The sequence below is a fragment of the Bombus flavifrons genome, chromosome 10 (assembly GCF_040668555.2).
Source record: "Bombus flavifrons isolate JBK064 chromosome 10, iyBomFlav1_principal, whole genome shotgun sequence".
NCBI classification, from domain to species: Eukaryota; Metazoa; Arthropoda; class Insecta; order Hymenoptera; family Apidae; genus Bombus; species Bombus flavifrons.
Window position 1 is genome coordinate 8,142,587 of NC_138451.1, and position 17,460 is coordinate 8,160,046.

Here is a 17,460-nt window from a genome sequence, read left to right on the forward strand (position 1 = left end):
GTCTGCAGAATAAAAATAGCAACAACTGCCATTTTACGTAAACGTAACCGTTATTGTTTTATTAATATTCATGCGTAGAATATGTAATTTATGATCTAGTGATTGCTTGGAATTATAGTCGAACGTATATTCGTGAGATTATCGTTATTGCAGACTGTGTAGAAACACAATAAAACAGACTTTTAGTTATAAATCTGCGTATGATTTCTAATGTATCAAATCCCAAATTCGCTCGTAGCTAGCTCCAAGTAAATGTAATTGCAAACATCACAAATGCTAATGTCACAGCTATAAGCTCGTGGCAAGAATGATTACATTTCTTTCTCCTTTTATGGCCACGAAAAAAAAAACAAATTACTCGCTATTTCCGTGCCAGAGATACTTCATGAAACTTGCAAAAACTTTCAGGAGAGACGTTACAGTATATAAATCGAAGATTAAATGGTTAAATCACAACTATAATATAAATACACTATTCAAACCCTAAACGTAAATGTATCTTATAAAACGAAAAATACAAGACGACAGCCAAGATGTTCAAAGAAGATGACCATCTTTTCGCTCCGTACTTCACATTTTCTCTTCACAGTTCAAACAAAACCAAGTTCACAGCATGTGAATTTACAATAAATCATAAAGGTTCCTTCCAATTGAGAAGATACAAGAAGAAAAACAAAAGACGTGAGAAGAATTGTTCTCTGAATCTATCCGAAATCGAACGTACGAAAGTTGAACTATTCGCGATGAGTACATGGAGCATGACATTCGTTTGGACGTGAATCGCGACGGAGAAATTGAACGGTTCTGATAGAAGCTATGTAAACGAGACAAGATCCCGGGAACAATCTCAAACATGAAAAATCGTATGTCGAACGCGTCGCAAGAATTCGTCGAGTTCTTCTCGCGCGTCGCCTGTTGGATATGGGAGACCATCGAAAAGTTATTCGACATCATTCTCGATTTCTTGGCGAGGATAATCGAGCTGATACTAGCGGTGATGAACCTGATTTTTCAGGTGATCTGTTTCCTAAGGGATCTCTGTATCGAGGCCATGCAAACATTCGCCAACGTCTTTCGAGGGATCGTTAACGTCGTTAGCAATATCAGCTGCGAAGAGGTCGAGGATTTCGTCTCTGCTTGCATCGTTGTTCTGCTTTGGATCGTCGCATTTAAACTCGTGCGGAATTTGTTGCAAGTAGGAATCTTACATATTCGTGGAATTCTTTTCGTTTATCATATTCCATTGATAATACGTTTCTTAAATTCATTTTGAAGAAGGTTTAACATTGCTACGATCGCCGAATTTTTATGTTTCAATATCGCACTCGTTTGAACAAAGAAAATGGTTCCTTTAACGTCTTAAGAACAAGTGGACGATCACGTACATTAATTGCCTAGAAATTTTTTTACAAAAACAAGATTAGGTAAAGAAAGCAGGAAGATTTTTTGTTAGATGTTTTTCTGGATAAAATGTACGCAATGTCAACAATTTTTCTACGCGAACAGGTCAAGTAACTTGCTTTGATTTTTAGAAGGAAGAAATACAACGGGGCTTTAGAACGTTAAGCACGTTTGACGAAATACCGAGATACGTTTGTTCCGGTGTATAATGGAAGACTGTGGCACAAAAACCAGGTAATCACAACATTTACGAATTTTAATCGTAGTTTCAGTTATCCTATGTAGAATTGAAAATTCACTGTATGATCTCCAAAGTCTTAATATTATCTGGTTTTTGACCTGACAGTTTTATTACTTGTCATACGGCACTTAAAATAATTGAAACATTTAATAATAACTCTTTAAATATTTCAAAACTTTAATTACAATTTTATTAAATCATGCGAAATAAAGAATCAAAGTTTCGTTATATCAAATACACGATATTTCCTTCGTGATAGAACGAAATATTTAGTTCAAGCATTCAAATTATTCAAATAGAAGATTCCCTAACTATTTTGAGCGCCATATACTTACGATTATAATTAATATTCACATACCTATCGGCGATGCATTGTCTTCTTTATGTCCTCCATATATATTAAATATCCTCCTTTTCATTTCCACTGCCATTTGCTTCTTTCCGAACTTTCGTTCTGAATACGTATCATTAAAAAGTTTACGCGTTTACACGTTCACACATCCACACGTCCACACACACACGCGTAATTAATATACTAACCGATAATCTCGACAAATCAAAAGTTCGAGGGACGATCCATTCCGTACAACGGAATCTCCTACACTAATCAAAACTATTGTTGATTCACACGATAGTTCCAATGTCATACGTATCTCCCAGAACTCTCGAATAGCTGCGTTTCTTAAACCACGACACACGAGTTTGAACATAAACGACAATAATAAAGTAGAGAGGCTCGAGCTAGGAGTTTGTCCGACGCAGAGGAGGACAGGGAAAAGGATAAACCGACGTAACGGCAAGCGACCTCGAACTGATCCTAAACAGGAATTCAATGATTAGAAAACAGAAGGTAAAGATTTAAAGAGGAAGAAAAATTAAATATATTAGGTTTAATGTAAAGAAACCATGCATTAAAAATGTAATATTTTTTTATGTCAGGAATATTGGAAAATATAAAAACTAATTTAATGTTAAGAAATGAAATTGTTAATAATCCTTTTGTCTCACAGATTTAAAAGAGAGATGATCACGCATCTAATACGCGCAATGTATAAAATCTGTACCAAGAAAATTGTAGAAAATAAAATATATTTTCTTATAAATATTATTTCTTATATTTATCGTTGTATCGTACACTTTCCGTTTGTTCGTAAAAATTGATACAGAATCCTGACAAACACGTAAGTGTCAGAATAGTAACATTCTCTATTTACAAAACTGTTTTGTACAAAATAACAATGTGTAAAGTTGTATATCGATTGCAAAATTACACTTTGTAATTTGTAGTCTATTATGTACATAATTAAATATTAATCTTTAACGATTATTATCAATTTGTAAAAGAGAGACGTAGAAAGCTTTCCCCTGTAGAATACATTCTATATATCCCATTTCGTATTATAGAAAAAATATAGTCATATCTCTTCTTTCACACATTGATAGATAAAGTCTCATGGGTCTATCATTTGTTCGATAACCACAATTTGATTATAAATAATTTCGCCGAAATTCGCTTCTGTAACGAAATTAGATAATACTTTGCTTACGTTAATTTATCCTAATTCGGTTTTACGATATTTGTAGCAGTACAGTAAGCTAGTTTTCTCAGTCATTTACAACGGTAATAACCAGTTTATGTTCGGGCCAAGAAAATGTTTTTGGAAGTTGAATCTGAAATATATATTGAAAATAAATTATCATAAAGAGCTAGTGTTAAATTAGTTTGCTATATCGATACTATTAATTACCTGATTTGGAGAATTTAGAATTTGGAACTCTTGAGCCATCTTTTCACTCAAATCTTCTGGAAGCAAAACTTGTAACCATGGTCCCTGAACTACATATGGTTTTTCCCTAGACACTAAAGTGCCCGTAACTGAGGGAGCAACTATCGTTATTGCTGTATTAGATAATATTGATTTAAACGTGAAATGCCTTCCGTGCATAACACGACCCCTATAAAAACACATTTATGTTTAACATTCATTCAATAATAAGATTAGCTAAATAATGTTACAAGGATATTTACTTTATTGCTAATGGTAACAAAGATCCGGCTTCAAGATTAAATGTCAAATGAAGACCTGGTAAAACTTTGATCAAACTTTCGTTTGGTAAATTTGTATCTTGCTCACAAGGAGACAATCTTTCTGACTTAACAATTGGTTTTATATCTTCATCTTCCTCGTCTGATTCGCTTTTTGTCTCTCTATATTTCTCTGTACTTTTATCACTGTTTACTTGAACCCACCTATGAAATACAAATTAATATAATATACATTCTACATACTAAGTAGATCTTTTACTAATAAATACAGGATACTTACCAACATTTTGCAGATACACCACTTAAATTAGAACCCTCCTTTTCTATACCAGTTTCTATTTTCTCTGCTATAGAGGGATCATCTTCCATAACAGAGTACATCCTTCTCATCTCAGTTATCAACCATGGTCCACAACCACGACTAGACTTTAGTAAATTTACAAGGCCTAAACCATTCCAATGCTGTGCAGCTTGTAGCTCTTCAGAAGTAACTCCTACAATTTGAGCAAATGAAACCTGTAACATTGTACATGAACTATTAAAAATATTTTATTTTAAATTTTCATGTATTTGAAAACAAACCAAATTAACTGAACAATTTTACTCAAAAGTAATTTCAAATAATAAACTTACATCACCATGTGGTGTAGATATGGATGCTGGTAACTGTGGATCTCTGCTCATTAGAATTTGTGTGATGCGGCCATTGCCATTGTCTAAAGGTGCATGCCATGAAACATGGTCTCCAGGTAACAACATGTTACCAGAATTAAAAACATATTTTGCTAACTGTTGCATCACATTTGCTGGCCAAGTGGGAGGAGTCATCTCGTTCCTTTCCCTGACTAATCTAAATGTTAGCTCAAATCCAAAGCCACTTGGACGACCTGGACCACTTTTTGGATGTATCCGTCCATCTCCATGCAGATCTGATAAACCAAAACTTTAACAAAAAAAAAGAACATTTCTTACTCCAACATCAATAAACATTATTGTTCTGTAGAAAAAGAAAAGATAATTAAAATAAGATTTAAACCGAAAAATGACAATAGAATTTTCAAGGATTTTTGGCAGGACCAAAATAACTCTAAACTTAATCTCAAAACATATACTAGATTTAGTGAATGGTGGAACGTATTTAGATAGAAGGCAAACGGAAAAGAGAAGACGTGCGGATCTATTTCCGACGCGTCGCGCTTCAAATGACTTTATCTTCCTGTACCCTATGCTTTCTATATATAGAAAAAGAGAGAACTATTGGAACAGCTGCTCCAGACTGAAGAAGGAAGGGTCACCCATTGAAAATGAAAAAAAAAATGAATGGGCGCCCTTTCGCAGTAGACCATTCGTCATTCGGCGCTTAGTTTTTAATGAGGAATTCCTGAAACGAGCATTCATTTGTCTTTCGACAACGCGAGTTATATATCTGTCTATGTAAAAGTCATATTTCGGTAGTTTTAACTCAATACAAAATTTAACTTTCTAATAAATAGATATTTCGGATAAATCTCTAATATAAAAACATAATACAAGATATTCTTCAAATTTCTATAGTGTCGTATATAATAGGAGACAGTAAAAGCCGAAGATAGTAGGTTGTAACTACTCCAAAATGCTCGTGCCTAGCTTTAATGTACCAGAACAGTAAATGTAATCCCCGAATGACAGAAATGGGTGACACATACACGTGTCATCGAGGATGTGTCGGAAAAATAACATGAGCCCATATTAAACAGAGGCACACTCCTACTACTCAACAACGTGGCACTAACGAATACCCGACTTCCCGTTTTTTTCTAACACTTCGATTCTTCCTTCTTTACCAGACCACTGGAAAAAAAATGTGACTTGTCTCTTTTGAATAAACGATGCGCCGCAGTGTCACTTCAACGATCGCGTGCGCAGCGGAAGAAATCGTTGACAGATCATCATAAAAATTTTGTACTTCAGACTTACTCAAAATATAACCAATAAATGCAAACTGCAGATTTTCATGCAAACTCATATTTTTTTTGGGGTATTTTACATATTTTTTGTGCAACTTCTCAATTTTCAATCTCCTATAAGTGCATAAAAATCCGCAGTCTGGTAATAATTTATAATTTATCTTTTTATGCTTCTAAAATATAATGATATTCTTCTGCTTGTTGATTACTTGTATTAAATTACATGTTTATTGAAAAGTGTATTTTGGGTGAATGGATAAGTGTTTCGAAATAATATGTAGAATGGTGAAACTCACCTAATATAGTGCCAATGTGGTGGTACTCCCAATTCCGGACAGCCAGAATTTTCGTACATGCTTATGTAGTCGAGAGGATCCGGACCTCCCAACCTAGGTAAAGGTGCACAGAAAATCTCAGTTATTTCGTTTTACATCCGGTTAAATGTACGTACGGCTAAGGGTGGCTAAATATAAATCGTCTTCCCTTCTTGTGCAAGAGTTCCATACCCAAACTCGATAGGAACCACCTTTCTGCTAAAGTACTTTACAATTTTGTATCGATCGAAAAATTCAAAGATTCGCGATAAAATAAATAAACCCAATTGAATGTAACATAACAATATTATTTAACAAATAATAATTTTATATCGTAGAATATTACACGTATAATCTTGCAAATAAATAAGAAGTAAAGATTACTTTCTAATATTTACTGTGTAGTAATTTGTTTCTAGAAATATTAAATATTTATGTCATTTTTTTCATTTGTATTATTCCGACCAATTATGCAATCCTAATACAAGTTTATGAAGAAAAACTATTGTAATAAAGCATCTAAGTACTAAAAGTAAATAATATTTAAGAATGAGTACAAAAATAAAGCAATAATTTTTAATACATTTGTATTATAGCCCATGAGAAACGCGTCGTAAATTAATTCCAGTATATTTTTAATATACTATACCATAAAGAACTGAACTACAATACCTAATATATTATAAATGCAAATAATAACACCGCAACGCATTTCTTCTCTCGTTCTGTCATAAACACTGAACATGAAATTTAAACCTTCCACGTTAGTACCGCTAGAAAACCACTTTTTATTGGCAGATTAAATCGAACAATTCTTACCAGTATTTTACAACTGCAGTGACAGTGAGCGGATTGCTTTGGTCCGGATAGATCTCTTTACAAAGATTGTGCAAAGCATCAAGACCTAGAGCTCGTGCTGTCGGTGCCTGAGTCGGTTGTCCCGGTGGAAAACTTCGACAACATTCTTCTCTTTCACGCATATTTCCGTACATATACACAAATTCCCAACTACAAAATGTACTGCTTCGAAAATATTATGAATACGCGACACACGATCACTTTGTTTATTGTGGTGCAACCACTGTGTGCACCTTCCACCGAGCACAAAACATACGTCTCTGATTCCTGACAAAACTAAATTCTTTCAGAGCGGACGACCAAATGATTCCAAAATCACTGTACGTCTTTAAAAGTCACTATAGGTAACAGGGGAAAACACTTTTTCATTAGTCGACGTATTTGAAGCGTGTTTCTATTGGTTCATTCCGATCGAGACATAATAACGTCAATCCAATAGAATAATTCTCGTACACAAATACATATGCTATCCAACACTAGTTATACGATTGAAGGTGTACTTTATCGGTGTGTTCTGGTAAACTTTGAACAGAAGTGCATTTAAACATGTCAAACTCGGCAAGATGAGGTTACGATATTCGGTTTTATTTTTACTTTGTCTCTTGTGGGATTTACGAATATGTTCGGGAACTATGTCAGTAAATAATACCACAGACTTCCAGCAAGAGTACAGACCCGAAGGTCCGTTGGTAATGTGCAAATTTCTGTGAGTATTTACTGAGCACTCGCTGGCAGTTATTTATTTGCTAACAAAGAATTAATTCTATTTCACTAAATTTTTTATTTGTATGGTACGAATATATGTTTTTCAGGCCAAAAGAATTTATAGAATGTGAAGAGCCGATTGATCATAAAGGTAATAAAACTGCCAAAGATGAAACTGGATTTGGTTGTGTAAAGGTAATATTGCATACACGCATAGAGCTATTATACATATCAGTGGCTTAGTAGACGTTTTCTTTCTAGTTTGGAGGTTCCAAGTACGAAGATGTTGAAAAAACTAAAGTGTCATGTACTGTATTACCATATATTGAGTGTTATGGACCCAGAACATTTAATCGGGAAGGAGTTCCTTGTATAAAATATAGTGACCATTATTTTACTACTACTTTACTATATAGTATTCTGTTAGGTTTCTTGGGTATGGATCGGTTTTGTTTAGGACAAACTGGTACTGCTGTTGGCAAATTATTGACATTGGGAGGAGTGGGTGTATGGTGGGTTTTTGACGTAATTCTGTTAGTCACAGGTTCTTTACAACCTGAAGATGGCAGTAATTGGAATCCTTATGTATAACATACCAAACAGAAGAAACAAATTCCAAATCTGTAAAATAAAATCAAGTGTTTTGTATGCTATCCTTTTTAAATAAATATTCAATAATTTCGAATTTACGAAATTACTGAGATACTTTTTGTAAAAATGAATTTATATTTACTTGTATATATATCTTAATGTGTAAATAAATATTCCTGTTAGAAAAGTTGCTTTTAAATATCTATGGTTCCTATCCCATTTTTTTTTATTAAAAGCATTAACTTGGGAAGAATTTAACAATTATTTCAAAAAAGCACTTGGTTACAAATATATATGTATAAATATGTTTCTACACTTATCTATTATAATTCATAATCATCTGGGTGGTACAGTTCACTAAGCAATCTGTAAACATATGATGGTGCATTTCCACCCCTGAAAAAGATAAAAATATATTATTACATAATTAACTTGCACATAAAAAATTAAAACCTTTAACATTGTTGTCCTTACGAGTTTGAAATAAATAATGTAACTAATTCTGGGGGCACATAATCAAAAACTGGATTATACACATGAATTCTTTCTAACAAAGATGCATTTGCACCATCAATTACACCTTGCAATGGTGAATCATGTTTGTTAAAACCATCTTGTTCATGAGAGTAAAGATAGAGTGGCGAGAGTTTATACAGCGGTAGTAAAACCATTACTGGGACAGAATAATGTTTTGCAGCTTGAGCAACTGTATGTGAACCTGAAATAGCTCTCAATCCTCCATTTGCCATGACAGAATGTGTACCAACTATTACTTTATTCACTCGAGACATCATTGCAAAAATTGCTACATCTGATATTAAAGTAGTTTTGATTTTTGCCTTTGACAGATTTACTGCCATTTTATGACCCTATTAATGATCAAAATATGTTTAGTTAGATTTGTACAAAATTTGTAATATGACACATACATACACTTAATGACGGCCCTCCTTCAGCTACTATAACTTCGAAAGCTCTTGTTTTAGCTGCTCTATTAAAAAATTCCTCCACTAATGTAGATTTACCAATTGTCATAATAATTTCGTTAGAATGAATGTGTTCAGAAGCTTGCTGTGTAATATTTTCTGCACTAAAAGAGAAATAAACAAAGTATAACACTGTATAAAACATAGTTCCTTGTAATTTCATTGTTCATTAGAACTAACCAGGTTTCTAACTCAACTTCAAATTCATTAATATGTTCTATGATAGCTGATTTTAAAGAAGGTATAGAAATGTTAAAATCAACTTCCTGATCACCTTCAGCAGTGAGAATTTTATGTAGAGATTCTTGTGTATCTGTTTCATCGGTATTATTTTTTAATTCGGAAGTATATTCTTCTCTAATTATTTGTAATATTCTACGGACCATATTTCCAATAGAGAATTCAAGTGGAATAGCTTCCACTAAATACTTTCCATTTTTGGAAATTATATTGATTAAATTCCTTTTAAAAAATAAAATATATACACATATATATAAGTAATTTGCTTTTGTTGTATTCTTAACTTTTGTAGGATCATATATACCTAAGAAGACACACAAATAAAGCACTATAAAATAATAAAATCCTTTGTCATTTTAAGTCAAAAAGTTTGGTCGAAGTTAAATCTATTATTTTTAATAAAAATACTGACTATCAGTAACTAGAGTGCTAATCATATTAAACATTGACATCTCTTTATTTAGTGTTTCTTAGATTTACATAAAGTTATATTGAATAGAAAGAAATATAATTCCTACTCAGCAGTAGTCCATTCTGCATTATTTATGATATCTTTCAGAACCAATATAGTAGCCACTACGATATTATGTGTACCACTGACATCGCTGAAATACAAAATATGATGAAATTTCGCTCTACTCGAGGTTAGACTACTTTATTAAATCCTCACCCATAATGAATATCATTTATTAAATTTAACACTCCTTCGTTAATATCCCCGTCTTCCGTGTTAACCATTTTAACCAAAAGCTATTTGAAATTTTTTTTCTCGTAAATATTATTCCTTTCTAGAAAAGCAGTATGAAGGATCTGAACATTTTTTCTATCAATATCATTTAAATTATATCGATAATATCAAAATGCCAACTGCCACTACTAGTAAACTGAAATAATGATTGGTTCTTGGTTTTGCTTTCCTTCTCATTTAGCTCTGTTGCGTTGCACGTGTATTTTAACCGCGTGACATGTGCACTACACATTCGATTTTCGATTTCCAACATTTAATTTTGTTGTAAATACTTTGAGGAATATTTGATAATTTATTTGCTACAATTTATTTTTTGGTCATTACGGCATGGCTCGCATTGGGAACGTTGTAAGTATGATAAACCTAGTAATGTACAAATTTTTTTTTCATATGAAAATGATCCTTAACCTATGTATGTCTTTCGATATAAATATTACTGTAAATTTGATTACAATTGTAAAAATTAAAAAATCCTTGTCTCGAATTTAAAATACGTTATTTGTTGATTACTTTATATCACTGTAACAAAATCTTTTAAACTTGCAAAGTTATTCTAATATTTAATTACTATTTTTTTTTGGTATATGACTAAATTTTATTTTGATATATTATGTATTATATACCAATATATATATATTTATTAATTTAGAACAAATTATTTTGATTTTAAGACTGCAGATCAATTAATAGCTGGTAGTAGTGTATTGTCTAGGCCTGCAGAAGAATTTGATAATGATGTAAGTTACAAATAAACAACAAGAAATAATGGAATTTATGAAGGTAATAATCACAATAATTCCCTTTTTCTAGCCCTCTGTAGAAGCAATGTGGGCAATGAAAGCCATGGAACATGCTGAAGTTTATTTTAATGTAAAATAAATTTTAATATAATTGACATAATTCTATATAACAAGAAGCAAAAGAATCAAAAAATTTTAATTTTTAATTTGATATTTCTATTTTAGATTTTATGTTCAGTTGATCCTAAATTTTTGAAACTTACACCTCATGATGAACAAATATATAAAACCTTTCGTGATGCTTTTTCTGATCTCAAAGTAGATAAAATAAATGAAGATGAATTAAAATCACCTGAAGGAAAAATGAAATGGAGACCATTCTGTGAACAATTTAAGGGACTTGTTGAAGATTATAGTTTTGGTACATTGTTAAGAGCAGACTGCGAAGGAGATTACTCAGAAGAAAACAGTATACTCACAACTAGAATACAATTTTATGCCATTGAACTTGCCAGAAATAGAGAAGGATTCAATGATGGTATTAGACAAAAGTACAAACCAAAGCAGGATACAGAAAAATCATAAATTGATAATTATAATATTCTGATATTATGTGTTAATTACTTGGATAGCGTGTAATTTTTCATCTACAATTTTTTATAACTTGAATATATAAGATACTACAAAATGTTATTTATAATAAGCAGTGTCATGAAATAAATGAGTTTAAGAAAAATATATTATTATCAGTATAAAACTTTTATTTCATATTTTTTATTTGTAAACTAACTAAAGGATTTGATGCACGTGCTTGATACTTTAATTGTGTAGCAGTAGGTTTAGATGCTGCGGCTTCTCTATTGAACTTTCTCTTTCTGTTAGTACCAACAAGCCTTTTCAAAGTTGGTGGAACTATATACTCTGGTACATCCTTCAGGTGTGATTGTAATTTTACAGTATGCAATGCTTTGTCTTGTCTCAATGATTGTAGATCTTTCGGATTATCTTCAAAATAGCTTTTTAATTTTTGACAATTAAGTACCTCTTGTTTTATCTCCTTTAGACGAGCTTCCCGAACAGCAATTCTCGTTACTGCTTTCCAGGCATCTTTTGCTCGATATCTGAAAACAAATATTTATAAAGTCAAATGTACAACGAGCTTAAAATAAAACTTTTATCTAACATACCGAAAACCTTCGACCTCTTCTAGCTTAAATTGATACGTCTTAAATAATGTATCACGATTATAACAATGTTTTAATTCGCTTTCAACTTGTTCAAGAAGCGGTCTTTCTCTTATCGATACAAAACTTAATGCCGTTCCTTGGTTTTTACCTCGAGCCGTACGTCCGGCTCTATGAATGTAAGAATTTACATCTTGAGGAAAATCGAAATTAATTACATTGGACACAAACTGAAAATCAATACCACGCGCAACACCAGATTCTTTGTCCTTCTTTCGTCTTCCTCTTTTAACTTTTATTATATGAGGCTGTCAGAAATAAAAATTAGAATTGTATACTAGTTTACACGTACACATAAATTGTATATAAACATATAATATTTACTTCTTCTAAAGATTTTTCATCTGATGCTATTATAATGTCATATGTTCCAGAATTAAATTGAGTGACTGCTCTACATCTTGAAACTGCTGGCAACTCAGAGTTTAAAACACAAGTTGGTATACCAAATTGTTCTAGAAACAACTTTAGCTTATAACATCTATCTACTGTATTTACAAATATTATAGTTTTTCCTCTAAAAAAAATAAATAACATTTTTTATTAATAAATTACAAGTTTCTTCAATTGTACTATTTAGTCTCATGGATTTACCGAACTAAATGTAACTTTAATAAAGCATATAAAATAGCAGCTTTGTCATTTTCTTCTGCTGCAAGACTATAATGTGATAATTGTGATAACGGAGCTAGTGGTGGTTCTTCTAATTTTAAGATTGCTGGTTTACGAAGTACCAACTTTTTAAGCGTTACCACATCCTCTGATAATGTTGCAGAGGCTAAAGCTGCTTGGTATACTATAGGTAAATAATTCAATAAACTTTTTATTTCATCCTCATACCCAAATGAAAATACCTGAAATATAATAATAAAATTGTTATGTACACAAATAAGTAATTGAATTAAGATTGCTTACCAAATCAGCTTCATCAATTATTAATGTTTCAAGAGATTGTTTCAATTTCATATTATTTGCTTTTAAATGTTGTAATAGTCTACTTGGAGTACCAACAACAATATCAGGTTTTTCCGCTAATAATGGTTTCTGTGCACTAAGGTCTAATTGTGGACTGACATCAATAGCTTTTACTTCTCTGCTACATTTTACTGTTAAGCAAATTATGACATCATGTATTTGTTTACATAACTCTTTACTCGGAGCTACGATAAGCCCTTTAATTTCTTGTTTCTTTTGCATTCGTTTATTCGATAAAATTTTTTGTATAAGTGGTATAGTAAATGCAGCTGTTTTCCCAGATCCTGTGCGAGCTCGGATTAAGATATCTTTTCCCTCCATCATTAATGGTATAGCTTTCTCTTGTATCAACGTAGGTTCCACCCAACCTAATTTCGAGATAGCCTAAAATATTTAATTTTATACGTAAATGAACAATTATGAATGGGAAATTAATTTTAGGAAACAAAAATATGAACTATGTAATGATATAATAATTTATAGTAAATAATTACTTATACATTGGAAATATAACCTCTTTTTTAGGGATGATAAAAATGTACGATACTTTACCTTTAAAATTCTGTCGTCTAGTTCTAATTCGTAAAAATTTTTTGGTTTAGTTTCATTCTCATCATCCACTTCCATTTCGTTCGATGCCATAATGAACAAAAATATGCTTTTCAAATTAAAAAGCACGTGTCAATTTGTCAGTACAACTTGAATTGTTTACTTCTATCGACTTCCATTAACCAGTGGCGCCATTTCATATCTATCTCAAACAGATAATTTTATGTTGATCTCATACCTAATTTCAAATGTTTATGTTGCACGTACAGAAAACAAAGTAGAAATTGTTTAATAATAAACTGCAAATTGACTTCGTTTTGACGATAGATAAAAATTACTGCGAACTAAAGTATATACTATTAGAAATAACATAAGAGGAAGTATAGAAAACATAACAAAATTGTTAAGAACAGCTACTAGTTTTATTACAAGAAAAAAACGTTTTTGGAAGGTGTATAATAGATTCGACAAGAGAGACCATTTCTAGAATATATTGCTATATACACACTTTAATAACCAAAAACAAACATTACAGTAATAATATTGTTATTAATATAATATTATGTAATAATAGAATCGTTTATCAATTGTAGTGTAAACACTAAAAATCTTGCTTCTTCTTTTATTGGAAAGAACAATGCATTCGCTTTGTCTCTTTATTAATTAATATTAATTCATCATCGTCGCGAAGTGGCCGCGCTTGCGATTCAGCGTCGATCGCGGCTGAAGAAATTACATTAATCTCGCACGGAACAATTTTCGCGTGCGGACTTGGAAACTAAATTATCGCGGAAGCGATCGATAGTTCGTCGCTGTTGATCCCGGGCATCGATTCTCGATGCGATCGAGGCCGCCTAAAAGGCTTAAAAGGTGGGGGGAGAGTTCTGGGTAGGTATCGAGGTATCGCGAGCGCGGCGAATCGCGATCCTGTCTCGTTTACCTTAGAATAATAAATATTATAGTGCAATATCTAAAAAATCTGTCTTTTTTATGCAACTTACACATTCAAATACAGTGTACTCGAAAAATTTACAATCGTTATTGCCCTTACAAACATTAAATCTCTATTCGAGTGTTGGTAAATCCGCGATCCCTCTCTCTGACCGCTAAAAAAGAATGTTTGATTCAAAATCGTGTGAGTGCGTGTGTGAGAATCAAAAAAGAGGTGCAGCTGCTGCTGTAGTGATACGAAAACTGTCGTGTTTTTTTCATCCTTCTCCTTTTTTTTCCCTTTTCTTCTTATGTATATGCATATTCATCGTATGTACGCGTACATGAGTACCGTTTATACATGTGTATGTTACGCGCGCGTGTGTATGTATGCTCATGCATCGCGTACGCGTGATCGTAGAATCCGATGTTATCGATCGTGCGTGTACGATCCGTAATAATATATCTAGGCTTCTCTTTTGCATTACATTTCTTTTTCCCCGTTCGTCCTCGATTTCTCGCCAATGTTTCGGCACTTTTTGGTCGTGGTTAACTGTGCGGGCTATATATCCCTGTATACCATACATAATATACATATTATATTGTATACGTTATAATACGTGTATTATATATTCCGCAAGTATATCCTGTCGCAACGAGCAATTCATCGCTCGACAGTCCTAGTTGATACTCGAGTTTTTTCTCTTTTTTTCTTTTTAACACTGATGATAAATTACAGTTCGCGTGCGCACGTTTTATATATTATGTACAATCGCTTACATGACCGAACAGTGTTGAAGAAGGTAGAGAACGGTAACGCGAAACACAATAGAGTCACGTGACGATTTTACGCGGGAAAAACCGTCGTCGTTTTATCGACTGCTTTTGCTTGGGCTGCCTGGTGTAATAAAAACGGCACTAAAAGTTCGCGCACGTATACAATGCTCGTGATTCAAACACACGGATTCTATCTCCCGCAGGGAAATCAGATAAACCACCGTTCGCCGAGATAAAACATAAAATCCTCTTACGTGTGTCTGTGTATGGAAGTTTGATCTTATCACGCTTCTAAACTAAAATACGAATCAATCGGCAAATTTTTCGATTATTGTGTCAACAAGAAACATTCTCCATAGTGGTGGAGAGGGAATTTTTTGAGCAACTGAAGCTTGTTGAAAGAAAAGTAAAGAAAGGTTAACAGAACGAAAATCATCGTGAAAAATTAACACGTGCTTCTGTAGCTGTACATTGTACATTCTCTTCTCTTAATGCACAGTCTGCTTTTTTTCTTATAGTTGAACATGTAAAACACTTAACCCTTTCGTCACTACGGACGACCATGGTCACTCGTCACAAAGAGACTTTCGTATATTGCAGGCGATTATGGTCGTTCAATGTTTTTGCGCAAAAGATGAAATATCATTTGTGCAAAAATCAATGTTATCATTAAAGAGAAGTTATTAAAATATATGCGTATATTTTGTGAGCAAAAGGTAAGAAACCTCTTCTTGTAAATAAAATCGTCTAAATAAAACTATTTATCGTATACGTTTAATTATATCATCTACCACATAAGTATAATCGAAGAGAAAGGCTAGATAACTGTAGCGAAAGGGTTAAGAATAACTCGCAGGAAGTCGCACGATGAATGTTCGTTCTTCTACGTATAGCAACTAATCAACAACATATAATTTACGTAAAAACGCGTTGTATTTACGTAAAATCATGACACTAATACGTAACAACACAGATTGCTATGAGAGAGCATTGCTTTCGAGTTCAGTTCGCTAGGTGGAAGGATATACATAACCGTATCAATCAAACGAGTCTGATCAATGAATATATTTAACGATCGATATTTCAAAAAGCTTGCTTCCCGAATTCCGTTTATTCCCAGTTTACTTCCACCGGTTGCATGTCTTACGGTTATCACAATACAATTTTACGACTTCTACAGAATAGCTTTCGAGTTTTGAGAGGTTCGACGATGAACGGACATAGAAATGGAGACAGGGCTGAGAGAAAACTGTAGACACCATACAAATACAATTATCGAAAAGATACAAGCTGGATAGATACAAAATACTCACGTAATACAATCGATAGGAGACATGATTGTTTCGAAGATGTATTACGATTAATATTATGAGATCTTTATTTTTCGAGGTTTTATGATTATTAGCCTTCCTTTTTAACTAGGCTTGCTTTGAAAAAAAAAAAGAAAAAATGAAGCTTTAAAGCCACGATAATAATTCTACGCTACTACTTTTGAAATACCACCCTATAAAACTTTAAACGCTATATCTTTTACGAATACTATCATGGAAACTCTAAACGCCAATTTCAGCACTTATTCTGCTACTTCACATTTGTACATAAAATTGTACACTTTTTATTATCATTCTATTGTATAATGTATTGTCTCTCTCTTCTTATAAAAATTATAATTTCTCAATTCCTCAAGAGTTAATTATTAACTACTATATTATCGATTGCTAATCAAAATGATATAGTAAAACCTCGGGAAACTTGTTAGTTATTCGAAACGCTTCGAAACAACCAACTTTCGTTTTCGAACGATACTCACGGTATCACCGAAAATCATAAAGATACTTCTCGATACGTCTCGATTCTCGAGTAATGTACCGAATGAGAAATTCATACCGCTTTCCGAAAGGATAGAAGCCACAATTTTCTCTCAACGCGGATGATGCCAGGAATCAAGACAAGAAACCGAAGGAATGAGATGAAGAAACACGCGACGGTGATCGCGCAACGAAATCGAATTTCTGTCTTGACCTTCCCACGAGAAAAAGAATCGACGATTATGTCCTTTCGAAAGAGTCTAGCCTCTCGTTACACCTGTTTCGAGGACGTGAATTTCACGCGGGCTCGTTAAAACTAACGATCGACAAGAGAAATGGAACAATTTACGATTTCGTTCG

At 32.8% G+C, this 17,460-nt stretch overlaps 8 protein-coding genes across 8 annotated transcripts in view; 3 read left to right on the forward strand and 5 right to left on the reverse strand.

Moving 5' to 3' along the window:
• Positions 1–2,351, reverse strand: part of neur (E3 ubiquitin-protein ligase neur) — a 122,722-nt gene extending 120,371 nt beyond the window's left edge. Inside the window, exon 1 of the mRNA XM_069122418.1 lies at positions 2,001–2,351. Coding sequence (XP_068978519.1) covers positions 2,001–2,073 — 73 coding nt within the window. The 5' untranslated portion in view covers positions 2,074–2,351. The remainder of the gene's footprint in view (positions 1–2,000) is intronic.
• On the forward strand, positions 55–2,642 carry LOC138184456 (uncharacterized). The gene is made up of 2 exons (XM_069122443.1): positions 55–1,195; positions 2,303–2,642. Exons 1-2 carry the CDS (start codon positions 854–856, stop codon positions 2,480–2,482), a joined length of 522 nt encoding a protein of 173 aa, XP_068978544.1. The 5' UTR covers positions 55–853; the 3' UTR covers positions 2,483–2,642.
• A 72-nt stretch (positions 2,643–2,714) lies between these two features.
• Su(fu) (suppressor of fused) lies at positions 2,715–6,941 on the reverse strand. The gene is made up of 7 exons (XM_069122430.1): positions 6,769–6,941; positions 5,932–6,024; positions 4,323–4,632; positions 3,970–4,205; positions 3,672–3,893; positions 3,391–3,598; positions 2,715–3,313 (listed from the first exon to the last, which is right to left on the reverse strand). Exons 1-7 carry the CDS (start codon positions 6,939–6,941, stop codon positions 3,248–3,250), a joined length of 1,308 nt encoding a protein of 435 aa, XP_068978531.1. The 3' UTR covers positions 2,715–3,247.
• A 429-nt stretch (positions 6,942–7,370) lies between these two features.
• amrt (TM2 domain-containing protein 2 amaretto) lies at positions 7,371–8,290 on the forward strand. Its single transcript, XM_069122438.1, has 3 exons — positions 7,371–7,513; positions 7,620–7,707; positions 7,774–8,290. Exons 1-3 carry the CDS (start codon positions 7,371–7,373, stop codon positions 8,101–8,103), a joined length of 561 nt encoding a protein of 186 aa, XP_068978539.1. The 3' UTR covers positions 8,104–8,290.
• Positions 8,291–8,426: 136 nt separating this feature from the next.
• Positions 8,427–8,963, reverse strand: LOC138184390 (translation initiation factor eIF2B subunit beta-like). The gene is made up of 2 exons (XM_069122271.1): positions 8,578–8,963; positions 8,427–8,499 (listed from the first exon to the last, which is right to left on the reverse strand). The coding sequence occupies exons 1-2, from the start codon at positions 8,961–8,963 to the stop codon at positions 8,427–8,429; spliced, it is 459 nt and encodes a 152-aa protein (XP_068978372.1).
• LOC138184455 (translation initiation factor eIF2B subunit beta-like) lies at positions 8,836–10,142 on the reverse strand. The gene is made up of 5 exons (XM_069122441.1): positions 10,000–10,142; positions 9,848–9,934; positions 9,364–9,551; positions 9,037–9,193; positions 8,836–8,972 (listed from the first exon to the last, which is right to left on the reverse strand). Exons 1-4 carry the CDS (start codon positions 10,065–10,067, stop codon positions 9,135–9,137), a joined length of 402 nt encoding a protein of 133 aa, XP_068978542.1. The 5' UTR covers positions 10,068–10,142; the 3' UTR covers positions 8,836–8,972; positions 9,037–9,134.
• Positions 10,143–10,281: 139 nt separating this feature from the next.
• LOC138184453 (protein PBDC1) lies at positions 10,282–11,555 on the forward strand. The gene is made up of 4 exons (XM_069122439.1): positions 10,282–10,425; positions 10,749–10,814; positions 10,888–10,947; positions 11,043–11,555. The coding sequence occupies exons 1-4, from the start codon at positions 10,405–10,407 to the stop codon at positions 11,400–11,402; spliced, it is 507 nt and encodes a 168-aa protein (XP_068978540.1). The 5' UTR covers positions 10,282–10,404; the 3' UTR covers positions 11,403–11,555.
• A 2-nt stretch (positions 11,556–11,557) lies between these two features.
• On the reverse strand, positions 11,558–13,777 carry Hlc (putative ATP-dependent RNA helicase DDX56). The gene is made up of 6 exons (XM_069122429.1): positions 13,589–13,777; positions 12,977–13,420; positions 12,656–12,915; positions 12,386–12,578; positions 12,005–12,309; positions 11,558–11,938 (listed from the first exon to the last, which is right to left on the reverse strand). Exons 1-6 carry the CDS (start codon positions 13,676–13,678, stop codon positions 11,578–11,580), a joined length of 1,653 nt encoding a protein of 550 aa, XP_068978530.1. The 5' UTR covers positions 13,679–13,777; the 3' UTR covers positions 11,558–11,577.
• Positions 13,778–17,460: the final 3,683 nt, after the last annotated feature.

Excerpts from the sequence above, each read along its gene's own strand:
- LOC138184456 (XM_069122443.1), top strand. The coding sequence starts at position 854 with ATGAAAAATCGTATGTCGAACGCGTCGCAAGAATTCGTCGAGTTCTTC. Across the intron at positions 1,196-2,302 it reads TCGTGCGGAATTTGTTGCAA|AACTCTCGAATAGCTGCGTT; the intron begins GTAGGAATCTTA and ends CGTATCTCCCAG.
- amrt (XM_069122438.1), top strand. The coding sequence starts at position 7,371 with ATGAGGTTACGATATTCGGTTTTATTTTTACTTTGTCTCTTGTGGGAT. Across the intron at positions 7,514-7,619 it reads TTGGTAATGTGCAAATTTCT|GCCAAAAGAATTTATAGAAT; the intron begins GTGAGTATTTAC and ends TATGTTTTTCAG. Across the intron at positions 7,708-7,773 it reads CTGGATTTGGTTGTGTAAAG|TTTGGAGGTTCCAAGTACGA; the intron begins GTAATATTGCAT and ends TTTTCTTTCTAG.
- LOC138184390 (XM_069122271.1), bottom strand. The coding sequence starts at position 8,963 with ATGGCAGTAAATCTGTCAAAGGCAAAAATCAAAACTACTTTAATATCA. Across the intron at positions 8,500-8,577 it reads ACATTATTTATTTCAAACTC|GGGTGGAAATGCACCATCAT; the intron begins GTAAGGACAACA and ends TATCTTTTTCAG.
- LOC138184455 (XM_069122441.1), bottom strand. The coding sequence starts at position 10,067 with ATGGTTAACACGGAAGACGGGGATATTAACGAAGGAGTGTTAAATTTA. Across the intron at positions 9,935-9,999 it reads ATAAATGATATTCATTATGG|CGATGTCAGTGGTACACATA; the intron begins GTGAGGATTTAA and ends TTTGTATTTCAG. Across the intron at positions 9,194-9,363 it reads TAAAATTCTCACTGCTGAAG|TGCAGAAAATATTACACAGC; the intron begins GTGATCAGGAAG and ends TTTCTCTTTTAG.
- LOC138184453 (XM_069122439.1), top strand. The coding sequence starts at position 10,405 with ATGGCTCGCATTGGGAACGTT. Across the intron at positions 10,426-10,748 it reads TGGCTCGCATTGGGAACGTT|ACTGCAGATCAATTAATAGC; the intron begins GTAAGTATGATA and ends TTTGATTTTAAG. Across the intron at positions 10,948-11,042 it reads ATGCTGAAGTTTATTTTAAT|ATTTTATGTTCAGTTGATCC; the intron begins GTAAAATAAATT and ends TTTCTATTTTAG.
- Hlc (XM_069122429.1), bottom strand. The coding sequence starts at position 13,678 with ATGGCATCGAACGAAATGGAAGTGGATGATGAGAATGAAACTAAACCA. Across the intron at positions 12,916-12,976 it reads TAATTGATGAAGCTGATTTG|GTATTTTCATTTGGGTATGA; the intron begins GTAAGCAATCTT and ends ATTATATTTCAG. Across the intron at positions 12,310-12,385 it reads ATGAAAAATCTTTAGAAGAA|CCTCATATAATAAAAGTTAA; the intron begins GTAAATATTATA and ends TATTTCTGACAG.